This window comes from Buceros rhinoceros, unplaced genomic scaffold, assembly GCF_000710305.1.
Source record: "Buceros rhinoceros silvestris isolate BGI_N320 unplaced genomic scaffold, ASM71030v1 scaffold48244, whole genome shotgun sequence".
Taxonomy (NCBI): Eukaryota; Metazoa; Chordata; class Aves; order Bucerotiformes; family Bucerotidae; genus Buceros; species Buceros rhinoceros.
Window position 1 is genome coordinate 1 of NW_010408532.1, and position 15,945 is coordinate 15,945.

Genomic DNA, 15,945 nt, shown 5'->3' on the forward strand with positions numbered 1-15,945 from the left:
TCGGGTCTCCCCATGTGGCGCCGTGGTGTTTTATACTTGCCGCGGTTCCCTTTCCCTGCGCCACATGGCCGTCACCATCTTTACCGTGCTGCCGCGGTGTTAATCCTCGCCTTTCCATTTCCTAAAACCCCCCAATACCTTACTGGTTTGCCTTTGTATCATATATATACCAGTTTGTAGTGTTATTAAAGTTTGTTTCAGTTTTTTCCAAAAAGTATATTCGAGGTCTCACTAATTCTTTTCTCCCTTCCCCTATCTCTGGTGGGATAGGGGAAGGTATTATCATTACCGGACCTTGGTGCACCTCGGCCAAACTGGTGACAGGCATCCGAGTTCAAGAACAAGAGTTTAACAGGTGACTGGACTCTGACACAGAAGATCCATTTTACTGTTGCATCCTTGTCGCCTGTTCCACAGCAGAATTCATTCTGATAAAAGATGAATACTTCCAACGAAGAACTGTTGCATGTTACACCCACGCACAAACCTCGTAATGGCTTGTAGCGATGACAGTCAAGCATACTGAATAAAAGTCCTGTCAGCCTATGCCTCACAAAAAAGGCATGACCATGACATTCCAGAATTAATCAGTCTCAGAAATAATCCCGATAAAGCATGTATATAACTCAGCCTTCGGGGTTAGGCTGACAAACAGATTTTTGTACTTGGAAAGCTGTTCCAAGTAGGGATTAGCTTGCTCACTCCCTTCATGCTTCTCCAGAAAATTTTCCAGTGTAGTCACTGTGGAGGCGCAGTTAAATGGGCACCATCATCTCAGGTGGTGACATGAACTACTAACACAGACTCATGTGAAGTTAAGTCCTTTAAAGAAATCTTTAGAAAACAAAACAAAACTTTCCTGTTTCAGTATGCAACTTACTTCACCATTAGCTGGCTTTGAATGCCAGAAGGTGACTTGCTATCAGAACAGACTGTCCTGTAACATTGTGTTGTGACATTTCACATTCATAATTTTATTATAATCTGAATAGAGGTGATATCTGAAGAGGAGAGAAAAGGACTATACAAAGAATTTATAGAACATTCATTTACATACTGGAGACCTTTTGATGCTTCTTTACAGTTTCAAGAAAAGCCAAAAATTTTCACTACTAGGTAAATTTAAGAAGGAAACACTGAATTTTTAATGATACTGTTGGATATATGGAAACCATTTAATTAAAAACATGGCTTTTAGTATTTTTGTAGTTTAACACTGTATGATTATAGTACATTTATTAAGCAGGTTAATAGGAGTCTGGCTAAATAGGTGTGTCAACTCGCTGCCACTACTTATGAAACTGCATATACACATCTACCAAAAACCTTGAAACAAAGTGCTGTTGTATTAACTATTTAGTCTTGTATTGTCATGAATATAAGTTTTGTGAATATCTGTCTACATACACTACACAATGGTACATGCTGGACTATTTTGTTTTCTGCATTCTTTAATTAATTAAAAAGCAAAAGTATGTGGCAATGTAACATCCAAAGGAATGAGTAGTAGAAAACCTCCCTTAGAAACAGGACAACTTCTTCTTTCCCACTTACCAAGTAGAGCTAAACTCCCAGGAAACACCAACAGGAGTGTCAGCATTCAATTAATTATGCTCTTGAATTCAGCAGGCCTTGAGAAAACACGAAGAATAAAATATAAGGCCCTAAACGGAAATGGTAATACATGGGAAAAGACAGTATTTTCAGCCCAAAGGCCAACACTTGGTGTCCAACACAGACACACTAAAATTTAAGTATCATCTACAAAACTGAAAAAATATAGTAAAAAATTCCTCCTCACTTCAATGCTCACAAAACATGAGATTTAATCTAATTGAGACTTAAATCTAACTGAGAGGTCAACTGAAGAAATTCACTGGGCTCAACTGGCTGACTAGATTAGGCAACTGGCATCTTGGTGCATCAAAAAGATATTAAAAGGAAACTTGTCCTTACATATTTCAAAAGTATCACAGCTCCTAAAAGTAAGAACTGCATTCTTTTTTGAATGGTACATAAACACCATTTAATTAGTGTGCCTCTGTGTCAGAAGAACAGAATTATTTGATTCAAATCAGAGGCACTTGCCTTTGTTGCTTCAACGGTAGCTACGATGGACTGCTTCACCTTTCTACACACACCCAATGCCCTCTGCTACTAATATATAGTTTCCTGTTCCAAATACATTAAACGTCAAATCTTTCTTCTCTCTCCCTTTCTTTCCCATTTCCTTTTAAAAAGTATGATGTTAGTTATACAAAATTCAAAGTTATACTAACAATTTGGTAACACTTTGGCTCTGATCACCGAATAAGGTTTCTATGCTCCTATTACTTTAGGAAATAGATAGAGAGCTTTTAGTAAAAAACGGGTCATAATTTATACAGGACAAATGTAGTTCAAATGGGTGGAACCTTCTTATCATATAGCCCAATTAGAGTTTCCCATTCCATTTAACCATTATTTCATAAAAATGATTAAATCCTCCAAGTGCATACAGTTGCTAGTGCTAGTTAATCCAGTGCTTCGTGCACCAGGCATGCTGAATTCAGCATGTTATTTTGTCTTCAGGCTATTAATATAATATTGACAGCTACAAATCAAAGAAATAGAAGCAATGAAACTTTTCAGGACTGTCACACTGAAACTTCTTTATTACCATCAGTTCTGATAAAGGGGTCTAGTACTGCTCTTTTTTTTGAATGAATGGGAATTACACTCTCCTCATGAAGGTTTCCACTGTAACCTACTGTACCAATTTTCTGTAAAGGTAATTACCACTTCATCATGCATTTAAAATATCAGTGTGTTTAGAAAGATACAGAGACACGTACAAGTGTGATGGTTGTAGAAATCATGACATAAATGCTCTCAGGAAATGGGACAGAGTAACAAAATAAATTCCATTCCCTTTTGGATTTCCTGACTCAAGGAATTACTAAAAAAAAAAAAACTTTAAAACCCAAAATAGTTCCTAGAGGTAAGGAAAAAAAATCCCCACAAAAACCCCCTGGAAATCTCCAAAACTCCAATAAAAAGGGAACCAAAAGAATCCACAAATATAATTAGGTATTAGGCAGGGGAACAAACATTACTACCAAAATAGCATTGCAGAGACAGGAAATGGGAAGTATTTTGTCACTGTAGGACAAAAGTCAAAATATGGAGACTACTGTCTATAGCAAGGCACAGGCTATGCACAATTTCACTTATGCAAAATAGTGCTAAAGGAGCTCAACGATGGTCTAGTTTAAGACTATCCACAGGACATATCAAGATCTGAAATCTACTGTAAATAATCTGGCACAGGTAAAAATATACAAACTATAAAATTCTTTTGCTTTTTCCTCATTTTTATCCTTTAATTATTAAAATACAGAATCTTCCCTGCTTAGATCTCTGGATAAAAAAATAATAATAATACAGCAAACCCAATTACAGAACAGATTTCCATGCAATCTTTTTTTGTGTGTTCTGCCACCTCTCCCCTATTAAAACTTGTCCGACTAAAACAGCCCAGCCTTCTTAACACTAAATATAGAGTAATCTCCCTGAATATTCCACATTGCCAGTCCATTCTTATCAGAAATCAACTTGCACAAACTTTCTTTCCACATACATCTTCCCCTTTCTCCATTCAGTTCCTACCACTGATCACATAAAGGAGGGAAGAGCACATAGTCTTCCTCAGACCATCACTCTCCTACGAGCATATTTGCACAGCCTATAGCTACCATTGATGCAATTATGGCAAGTGTCTTTGTGGAGGTTATAGAAAACATTTTTTGCACAAAAAAAGTAGCACAGCTAGTGAGTAGTTCTGCTCCAATAAATGATGAGAAAAAGCATGTGAAAACACATTAAAAACCCTTCAGGAGAAAAGCTTTTCATTTACACTTCATTCAGGTGTGGGCTACATGGATTTCTGTGGCATCCAGCTTCTTTTGTTTTGTCCTTTGATATAAAAACAAAGAAATAATGCTTTGTTAAGTCAGAGGCATCTTCAAAGAGGCTGAACTCTTGCAAACACAATGCAGAGGACTGTCCTGTACTTTCTTTCCTGGGGATGACAAGGTTCAGACGTTGCTGCTGAATGGGCTTTCTCTCTTTCACAGTACTTTTTTTTCAATGAAATTAGAGAAGAGCTCTGAGTCAAGGATGGAAAAGCATCAGATCTTCTTCTGGGATCCGATCATGACCTTTGATACAAAGTTCACAATGGCGCTGGCAGGTTGCTCTGGATCATGTTCTGCAAATAGGTGGCATACATTGTCTGTGGCACTGCCTTGCTTCCTGGCAACGAACCCAAATACTCTGCAAGGGCAACAATCACAGTATATCAGAGAACAGACAAACAGGCATGGCCTTATTTCATAAAGCAAAAAAGACACTGCAGAAGCCAAAAGCACAAATCAGACTTCATCCATTATGATGGACAAGGTCCTGTGTGACTGTTAAACTCAGTTTAGCTAACCACAGCTGCACTAGCCAACTTAGGATGGACAGAATCAGGGAAGCAGACTGTCCCCTTCCTTGTGTCTATACTGCATGTTGTACTGTTTGCTGTCGGAGAGATGCTGCTGGGGATATATTTAATCTGATTCAATCCCACTGTTCTCTTACCTGCCTTTGGGGGTGTCTCGTATGGTGTGTCAGGAATTGCCTAAAGAGAGGTTTAAGGGGCTGCACATCTTAGTGGACGGAGAACTGGAAAAAGTACTTAAGCCGTCTATTCCTGTTCCTTTCCAGAAACCAGTGCCTGAGCTCTCTCTGTTTAGGTTTTTTTCTTTTCGTAAAAGGAGGACAATGACACTTGCGTCAACAAAAAACACTCTGCAATCTACTGGTAATTACATATTCATGCCACTCAGTAACATTACTAGGTGTGTTTTCATTCATGTGCTGGAAGTGAGACAAGTAAGGATGTTTTAGTGTCACTGGGCAAGTGGAAGACAAAACAGAGTAGCAAATGGGTCTGTTTTAATTTCTGAAACTTCAGTCAATTCACAAACCTGCAACCCAAATAAACCAGGCTAGCTCTGGCTTCAGACATCCCACCATCACGTAATTAGGTCCTAACTTGCAGAGATGCAGATGAAGTAACTAAAGTCTAATTACAGTGGACAGAAAGACTTTTTTCTCGTAACAGCTGCTTTCCGTTCTACATCTCTGATGAAGACAATTTAGAATACTACAAAACTGATCACTAACTGATTCCTAAAACAGTCAGATAAAAAAGACTGAGACAGGTGTCCACTTACTTTGCAGAAAGGTCATCTTTCATCCATCTTGTCCATTAAGAAAGAAGAAAACAAAACAAAAAAAAGGAATGGAGAAATAAAAATGAAACCTATGTTAAGTTTTTGGGTTTTCTTTTTTAGATCGACAACAGAAACAACATATCAGAAATACTAGAAATATCACTTGTCTTCCTTACTTTCTGTCCTGTGGATCCAAAGCACAGAAAATAACAGTGCTGACTGGATAATGTCGCCGAAAAAAGAGTCTGGATAGGAAGGAATAAAACAAGTTTTAGAAAGAGTTAAGATGCTTAAAATTTAAAACAACAAACAGGTCTGAAAAATAAACTATATTTAATGTGAATTTAATAATGACGATATATTCTTCTTGTTATCTCTGAGTGACTCTGAACTGCTCCAACCAAATAAATCCTTATCTAGAACAGTAATGTCAAGTTTCTGAATCAAAAGAAAGTTGACCCTCAAGCAAAGAAAAAGAACAGGAATTATGAAATATACTTTTTCTAAAAACTGGCCATTTAGATATTATGTCAGTGGGAAATAAAACTTCTAGGAACTTGCGAATAATTTGATTATATTAAGTTTCAAAATATAAGCACTCCTGACGATTACAATTTAAAGTTTTGTCCTTGATCTGCTATAAATGCTTGCAAATCCCATGGAATTCAGAAATTTGGCACTTTTTTTTTTTACCAATAATGAATTCCTCTTGTCCCTCCTTTGCTATTGTCAGTTTTCAAATCTAAAGACTTTGTAGTAGCATTCATTACAGAGCAAATATAAATTAACTTTTTATTGTAGCATTTTACAGGCTCTCCAAGGCACTCTTTCAAATACTGGAGATTCAGTGTCTGCTTAGGCCAACTCAGTTTAGTGATACTGGGGAAACAGACCATGAAGATACATTATTTCACTGAATAGTTTGACTATAAAATGCTGGCAAAAACATTACTTGCCCCTTTTATAAGAAACAACAATTTAAAAAATGCCATGGCAAAGTGACCTCTAGAGGTAAAAGCTATCACAACGAAGTAATGCCCACAGCTTAAAACATTCACTCTGCGCTACTGCAGACAGCTGATGCTGTCACCATCATTCTTTAGACAATCCTATTATCCTCTGAGATAGAGAGTGCAGAACATAACTGGGCAAATCAAAACAACAGCAGCCAACAATTGTTTAGGGACAAGGCTGGATATTTTCTTCCCATCCCTCTTTTGCTTACTTTCTTTGATTATCTGTCAATGTGATTCCCTGTGCAGACACCTTGAAATGAACAATGGTTGAGATGGGAGAAGGATCTTGCATCAGTGTCAGGCTCAAGGCTTTCTGTACTGCCTGGTAGCCTGTGAGGGACTCCATCTCCACTGAATTCAGGTACCAAACATTACACGCTGTAATGAAAGAAGTGAAAGACTTTGAGAGGTCATTACCTAACAGCAAACAGGTATCTTCACAACAAAACCAAACAAAATACAAATTCTCAACCTTTGTAAAACAAACAGGGAAGACCGGCAGTGAACTACCAAACCTTCTATGTGTGCCTCACTTTGTCCCACTGTTGCTTCATAGTTTAGGACTATAATTTTGGAGTTAATAGGCCTTTTTGTTGTCCCTTTGTTTGTAATACCTTTAGATTTAAGCCAATGACTGTATTTATCTATGACCCACAGATGCTGAAATTTAAATAACAAGACAGCAGCAGAGAGAAAGGCCCCTCACAGGTGCTACTACAGCAAAAGTATTCATGAATGGTAAGAATGCGGGGATTTTTGCTGTTCAGTTACAGCAGCCAATAAGAAAATACACATTTTTGTAGCATATGTTCATGCATTTTACACTTTCAAATGATATTTAAACTATATTCATAGGAAACCATTCGCTTGTTTGGCAAGACAAGAATGTTTTCACCCCATAAAGAACTGAGGATTGCTCCAAAGCTCACTTCTCATTAATTCCATAGTGTTTCCCATATTTAGCAATTTTAGGTCAAACAAAAGAGTTTCCACACTGAGAAAAATTTCTGACTTTTTTAATTTTAGGTCTACTCTTTACCGCAGTATGCACTCATTTTTAAAAGCCCTATTCTTTTCCTAGAAATATTCATAAATTCTGAAGTATCTCTATAAAAGAGAAGGTCATTGGTTTCTAAGGCTATCAAACAGTTAATTTTTTTACTTGGTCTCATATCAAATCTGCAGCAAAAACTAGGAAAAGAAGTACTAATATTATATAGCACTATATAGTAGTACTATAGTACTGTTCAATAGTACATGGTGACAGTGCCATATAACATTATACAGAATTAATTATCATATAGTATTAATATAATTATTCACATACTTAAATATTTGTGATATAAAGTCAAATTTACAAGCAGATTAAGAACATTTCTGAAACCGAAAAGCCCTCTTAGTCATACCTCTAGAGCACAAGCAAGAATGATTAAACACATCTGTAGCTAAACACTGGTACCAACAGACTTCATGTTTTGGTAAAAAAATTTGTATAGGTATCCAGGACAGAATTTACAACTCTGACAGCTGACACATGCAAATTACCACTTGAGTTGCCAACCTTTATTATGAAAGAAAAGATTAAATTAAATCTAATAGTGTCTCTTTTCATATGGCTACTCTGTCATCTGACTAAAGCTTTCTCCTATGACTATCTACATAAAATACACATTGGCACTTTCAAGACAACAAAGCAATCATACAGTTAAAGACTGCATAAGCGTAAGTTGGATTCCAGCATGATGATCACCCCAATAATTTCAAGCTCTGGACTCTGTCAGTGAAAGAAGGGATCCAGAGATTTGATTTATTTGATTTGTTAGTGTAAAATTTCCCAAACGTATTTGTGCATTAGTGTGATCGTTTCAATAACCTTTGTTTGAATCAATTACTAAACAATTCATGTAGAGAGGGATTTAAGACAATGAATTGCAAGTTCAATGAGGCTTTCCTCGCTGAACAGCTTTCTGTCCAAAAACCGTAAATAACATTCCAAACCATAACCTCTCCTCTTTTCATGTTATTACCATGTATGTTTGATACAGATCTAAAGTTCTCCACTATCCTATAAGTCTTTTCCACCACATGTAGCCCGACTTGTTTTAATCACACTCTTCACCACTTCTGAGATCCAGATGAAGGGTTTCTCTTCCTCTTCTGCCACACATTGCATCAGTATCAACATACTGTGTTTAGGTTTTGTTTCCAAACGAAACAGCCAAGCATTTTGCCTAGACTGCCCTCCATGAGATAGTTCAAAAGCAGTCACCAAATACAGCAGATTCCTTTACTTCTGCAGCACAAAAAAAAAAATAAACGGAACCTTTTTCAAAAGTATTGGAAAGTGCAAAAATGTCAGCTTAAAAGTGAGATTACAGAAAGGAAAGGTAATGAGGAAAAGATGAAAGATTTCTCATTTAAGAACATCATACATGCTCTGATGGGGTATCAAATGACAGTGATTCCACAGAAACCATATTCAAGGCTAGATCAAAAGGACGACATCTGTGTCTTTCGTGCAATGCAGCTGCCCTGATGTGTTGCTGCTCCTGTATTCCACAGGTGGTGTTTTGTAGTGCATCCGTGCTACCACCAACAGCTACACAATGCGGCCATTTCGAGTAACCCCAGCTGCTTTCAGACTGGGCATATGCTTTGTTCAGAATGCTTAGTCCCTTGCCTCTGTTAGTGGAAAAAGATACGAAAACTTTAATTTGGGATTAATTCGGGGCAGAAATTTTTTAACAGAAAGGTTAATAAAGCAAGGTCTGTTCTAGGGAAAAGCCACTTTTTAGTTGCTAGTCTTCAATTGGCAGTCTCTAGGAAGCAAAGGTCTTCTGGTCAGCTTCTGCATTTAGATAATGACTGGAAATGCTCAACTGGTTTTTCAGACAGCTATAAAAACTTATTATTCTAGGAAAATACATCTTCATTTCTTTCCTTGTGGAGTAGGAGAAGGAAGGGTTAAAGTAGGGCAGGGAAAAAGTGCACCTGCTTTGACTAAATTGCAGGTGCTCACACAAGCTCAGATGGTTGGAAAAGAAACAATTCATATGTTTCAAGTCTGCACTTCAGTGTTGAACTCCACAACCTGAATGTTGCTATGACCGGCAGGACCTCTGAAACATGGAAAATCAGTGGGAAATGATATATCAAGGCAACCCCCCCTCTAAGAAAATCTAGCTAATTTATCTACATTGCAAACCCTTGTTTAAATACAGTAACAACAATGAAACAGGGAAAAAACCAAATGTACTAAGTTCTCCAAATGATGTGACAGCCCCCATAAGGAGTTATGTGACTACTGCCCTAATTTTCCTTTTCTTTGAAAAGCATTGCCTAAGCAAGGAGAAACCAACATTTCTCAAGAGACAAGACACGCCCCTTTTGCTGGGTTTTCAAAAGGGAAAGTTCTGCACAAATTCATTATCCTTATTTTTTTCCCTGGTTGGCCACAACAAACACACCGGCACTGATAGACAGGAAAGCCAACACGTGCTCACTCCTGGCCACCCATTTCTGCTTGATTATGGCACTCAAAGTGGTACTTAAATTTTTCAGTGAAAGCAGATTGCTGCACAAGCAAGGAGCAACACTCTCCCTCTCTCCAGAGCTGCTTATCTTGGCAACCGATCCCTTGAGAAGTACTCTAAAATGGGTGAGAACAACGAGGCAGCATTCATATAAAGGAATGTTTGGCCACAGCACTTTTGCTTGCGGCTCCAGCAGTAGGCTAAACTCAAAGGAGACTGGCAGATGTAGCATATTCTCCTGCTCCAGTGGGACTTACAGGGTGGACAAATAGCTCATGGGGAGAATTCACAGCAGCCTGAAAACCAGAGACCATGGAATGGTGTGGACAGAATCCCCTGCGCACACCCACTGTAAAGGGGAATAACACAGTGGCTGCATTTCTACTAAGGACAGCCCTAAGACTAGTTGGAAGGGGTACCTGGAGCACCTCGTCCAGTAGTAGTGGGATAGGATGCCACCACACTTTTTCAGAAAGGCTATTTCACTAGCTCTCATGGGTCACCTGCACACAATCAAAGCAGATGAGATGTAGAGCACGTAGCTACCACAGGTGCTGCAAACACCTCTATTTGAGACTTATACAGATGCTACCAATGCATAGCATTACCTCACTTGGAGGTAATTCTGTCAGGGGTCTTTTGCCACAGCAATATGCTCGCAGTAAGACAACTTAACTTGCCATAATGGGTGCTGCATTATGCATGAGAATCCATAAAGCAGCATCCAATGGAAAAGACACTGGACATTTCCTAAAAACATGTAGCATTAAGTTTTTAGTACAGGCAATGTTTTTAGTAAATTTTTTTTCAGAATGGTGGGACAGTAAACATTTTCCAGGGGTATCATTAACCACCATTAATCATTGTGCTGCAAATGTAACCCTTCTGAACACTTTCCTTAGCTGCCTTTTGCAGACCTCAGATATAGTTCATGAACCTCTGCAAACACAAGGTTGAAAATATCTTCTCGAAGTTCATCAGTTATGAAGGCAATATCACCGCTTAAAAATTGCTGTGTTTCAATCAACCTATGTGTACCTCATACTCTCATGGGAGACACGACTGGATTGTAGAACTTAGGAGCTGGTTGCAGAAAACAGAAAGAACTTGGTGCATATCCTCACAGTGCCCTTTAACTTCTAGACAGCACTCTAAACTTAACTCTTCCCTTTAAATATCCTTCAGTCCAGTCTAAGCTTCATCTTCTCCCAGCCTGTAAGATACAAAATCTGGTGACAGTCAAATGCAAGGAAAAAGTTTAACAGACCTGCACCCTGTTTGAGAAGCTCCGCTGCTGAGTTTGCAGCAGTTTGTGGAGAAGTTTCTGCTACCTCTTCCAAGGGATCTGCAAACAGAAAACACTGTCCATGTCTTGTTTGAACTTGAACTGACAAATCAATGCACGTGGTCAAGTATGAGTTTAGCTCTTGTGCTGGACAAGTCTTGGCCAGAAACATGAAACACACTTGTACTTGCAACTATAGTAACTCATGTTGGTTTTGTGCTGCATTTGTTTTTTTGTCTCCGGTACTGCCGTAGGGATGCTCAACCTTTATTTTCTGACAGTAAAAGACATAGCATAAAAAAAATACATAGCACAGGCTGCAGGGACACACATGTCACATTAAAACAATACTAATAGCTATATTCCCTCATTTTAAATAGTGCAATTTAATTATCTCATTTAATTTTAGACTAATTTAGGCATAAAACATTTGTTTCTTCAATGAAATCAATTTATTGTATTTTGATTCAGAAAATTACAACATAATCCATCTTTCTTCATACTTAAGTAGAAAACAAACATCTTAATTAAGACAGCAGTGCAATAAAAGAGTAGCCAGCCTCCCAATATTCTGTTAAAATTAGTGAGAAAACTGTCCACCAGTATGTTATTTCATTTATATGAATGCATGTAAAAAGATCTCACTTCCTGCTGTATTTAACATGATTCTTGCTGTCTTTGAATACATTTGAATAAGGAAAAGAGCAGTAGTACAGTGTGTGACACTATTCAGATGTTTAGAGTTATTCAAATTCTTTAAATACTCCATGCGCTGTGTCCAGAATAATTAACTGCAGAGTATCATCTTAAAATGTGTGATCATATTGGATTACAAAATAAATCTAAAATAAAAATTCACTGTGGTATGTTTATTCGTGACAAAGCAAATGTTTCAGTCCTGCACCTCTCCCAGAACAGAAGGAGCTTTCCATTTTAGGTGAGGAGGATAAGGAGAACAAGTCCACCCACCACACTGCTTTGCCATATGAAGAGATCTCTGGTCACACCTACCACAGCATGTTTTTGTGCTAAAATGGTTTTATTAATGCATTTGCATAACTCAAATTATATGTTTAAATACTGATGTATGGCCTTTAATAAAAGTTTAGAGTTCAGTAGAAAACCACAAGAATGTTTAACATTTCAACAATATATCTGATGTTAAGTTCATGTGGGAGAGCCACAGATGAATTACGGGTCAAGCACAAAGTTTTGCTGTTATCTTAAGTGAGGATTATGAAATTACCACAACCAAAATTAGAATTCAGTCCCAGAGTGCAACAAAGTCTTCTTGACCATTTACTTAATATCTGGACCTATGTAAGTTGCTATTTCCTTCCTGCCAGCGTCACACTCAGGGCAACTTCTGTTCTTTACTGATTTACCCTCCCTAAAGCCATTTTGCCACCCAGACCTGAACAAGTGGTTACATTTAACCATACATGGGCATAAATTCATGTCCAAGAAGTACATCTGTCCTCCTACAGGCTAGATTGCTATGCAGATTTCCATGACATATATATGTTTATGACTGGAGTATCACAGTACTAGTCTGCTCACAACCACAGCTTGGATAACAGCTGTGAGCAGTACTGAAAAACCTTTTAAAACACAGATCCCTTCCCTGTGCATTTTTGCTTAGGTCTAGACCTATGACATGTTCACTTTCCTTCAGATACTGGCACTTTGAAGCACAGCTTGGCTGGGCATATCTCTATTGCAGTATAACAAGCATACCTCTGTCTGGGATGAGAAGCTTGCACGGCAGTGCCAGTGGAGTGATGGAATGCTGATAAACCAGAGCTGTCAAACTCCCTGTGGTCAGAATAGTAACAAGACATGCACAGTTAACTTGGTGGACAACAAGAATGCCTAACAGTTACGTTTACAAACCAAGAAGCCTTGCCCCCACGCTTTAAAAAAATCCTAAGCCAAGATCTCCTTCGATCAACTTCAGTGCATTCATATTTCCCAGCCCTGTCCCAGTTGGATGCACTTGAACACATTAATCATAATCATGCTTAAACACACTGCTTAAATGCTAACCTAAATTGCTTTAAATGGAGAAAGCATAAAAATTACAAAAATAGTAATGGAAGTCAGTAAATTCCTTTCAATACTCTTAACTTCTGCTACATTAAATGTAGTAAAATCTTATGAGGATGGTGAGAGCACAAGGAGTCAATGCTACGTGATGAGGCAGAGAAAGAGCGAGGAGTTCTGCCTCCAAGCCACCTGGTCTCCAGTGTCTAGTGCTTTGTCTATATGAACCTTTATTTTGTGCTTATGAAAGTATAAAAGATGATCTAGCTAAAACTTCCTCCATTCAATGTGGCAGTGATGAATGTGTTATTTTTCTTCTTTTCTATTCAAAGTCAATTCTGTCATTTGGACTTGGCTTAATTAAAATAATTAATCATTAGTCATCCTTTACATAATGATTGAGAGGACAGTCTGGAAAAAAAAAAGACATCCTTCGATCCCATTTACTAACAAACTTCGAACATTATAATCATGAGATCAACTCAAACACAACCTCATTTTTACAGCCCATCAAAAATTTCTTTGAAATGGAAAGATGACAAGTAGACAAGCTTGACTGACTGAAGCTTGGTCATGTGCATCTGTGCTAGAGCACTCTGCACATACACTTAAAGTAAACATGTACAAGGTTTCTATAACCTTAGTATGGTTTCATACAGAAATCATCAGGCCTTGAAGCAAAGTATTCTCTCACTTGTGCTTCATCCAAGTCTATAAAACAGCTCTGGCAAATGCAAACTGTTTCCATTTTCTGTGTCCTTGTGATGCACAGTACTTACCAAAGTATGGTTCATTTGGGCATCCCTTCAAGCGCACCCCCTTCTGAGTGCATTCAACCAGAAAATGCCTTACAAGTTCATTTGATAGATCTCCAACTGTGTTGAAAAAGAACAACAGAGCTCATGAAGAGAAGCAGTGATCAGACAACAGTCTCACAAATTATCAGGTCTTCATGAAGCAGTTTTCCACAGTACCAACAAGTGTTTTATATACAGCATGCAAAGAATACATTAGATCTGCCGAGCTGCAAGGTTACAAGCTGTAGTAAAATGGCTGTTTTGCAAAAAACAAACAAGCAAACATCTCACTTTAGACAGAGGAAAAGATTTTATAATCGTGACTGACATCCAAATATACACAGGTGTCCAAAATGTCGAGCAAGGTCCCAACTGCAGACAGGAACAGAAATTTGGAAAACAAATGTTTAAAAATTTGGATGCACTTGCCCATTAGAAGAACTTCCAATGTGATAAGGGAGTAACAGTCTGATAGTGACAGTCCTGCTAACAGAGTTTTTCTGGATTAAAACAATGTAAGATTTAGCCACCCAAAGGTAATGATGATAACTCTCAGTGCCTTTTGAAGTTTTACAATGTTTGCAGTTTTACTTTGCTAGTTCTTTCCTTCTGAAAACAAACAATTAGATGAAACACTCATGTTCCACTAGATTTTTAAAGACAGTTTTTCTCTCTCAGGAATCTAGGACAAATCAAAAATGTTAAGCTGAATGTAACAAGGAGGTTCAAAGTCCAACAGGCGTATAAAAATTCCCTTGAGATTTAGCATTCTTTTAAATGTATACATACATATGCACACATATAACTAAGACAACTTCGTTATTTCTTGAGAAAGACTGGTTCACAGTATTTTATACCTACTACAACTTGAATCTCTCTCCAAGTAATTCAAGTGTTATTTCATAGCAACAGGACAAAGGTACCCACCCATTCAAACCTTAACAAAAGAGCCACAGACACAAATGCTCCCTTTGATCTACAAGCCACAGTTCAGGAAACACATGACATTGAGGGCTGACTTTCAAGCTAATACTGATGAACACATGAATCTGGACAACAAAAACTTCTATGCAAGCAAATACTGCAAGAATCGCTTTTTTGAACAGATTACTCTTTGCTGGTATGGTCTCACAATATTAAAAATAAATTACTGCAGCGGTATGTGAGAAGGGGAAGCCTGGAATGACAAACTCTGCAGGAGACTGACCAAATTTGTGCCTCCTGGGATGAAACAGTAGGAACCAAAAAAGCTAAATATCATTGCGAAAATGGAAGAATGCTACATTCTCAGCTAAAATTTTCTCTTATCACTATCTGCCTGTGGTACAACTAACATAAACCAGCTCTTAAAGGCTGGTAGAGTTTGAACTTTCGTATATTCCTGGACTCCATGGGTCTGATGATATAAAGACTACTAAAACCACCTACAGCCACTCTCCCCTTGCCTCCTTGTTGTTGCTATCACCACCTTGTTGTTTTCATTAAATAAGACATCTGCTGATGTTTCTTTGCAATAAAAAGAAGGATTCAACAGCAAAGCTTTATTAGAAAAAGATACCAGATATGCCAAGATACCAGCTTAAGTGCAAGGAATTTGAAAGAGTTATTGTAATAAAGGTAGGCTGCTAGCCCTGACCCAGAGTATGTATGAAATCTTAACATAAAACCAAGAGCTGACCAACCAAAACCAGACAAAACCACACTTCCATAACCATGACACTAAGAAATGCTGCTTTCCTGTGATCTCAGTTGCTTACCTCACCAGGCAGCATGTACTAATGAAACATAATAAGCATTGTAAAAGGAAAACAGCAGCAACAAAAACCTTAAAACCACCACCCTTGCGTAGCACAAATGGAGTCTAGAATGCTACAGATAATGTCTGCTGAGTTTCTATACACTGATTAATGTTTTCTGCATGTTCTTCACAACTACTAGGTACAAATTACACATGGAAGCTCTAGAGTTGGGAGCATAGATTGTATCTGTCCTGGGTTCAACATGGAGGAA

At 37.9% G+C, this 15,945-nt stretch overlaps 1 protein-coding gene across 1 annotated transcript; it reads right to left on the reverse strand.

Annotated features, from left to right (window-relative positions):
- Nucleotides 1-4,169: 4,169 nt before the first annotated feature.
- On the reverse strand, nt 4,170-14,013 carry LOC104492330 (tensin-3-like; the record flags this gene model as incomplete). Its single annotated transcript, XM_010134876.1, has 6 exons — nt 4,170-4,314; nt 5,438-5,506; nt 6,487-6,655; nt 11,078-11,155; nt 12,833-12,910; nt 13,918-14,013. Coding segments are annotated over 6 exons (635 nt in total), but the record flags the coding sequence as incomplete, so codon positions are not given.
- Between the last annotated feature and the right edge of the window lie 1,932 nt (nt 14,014-15,945).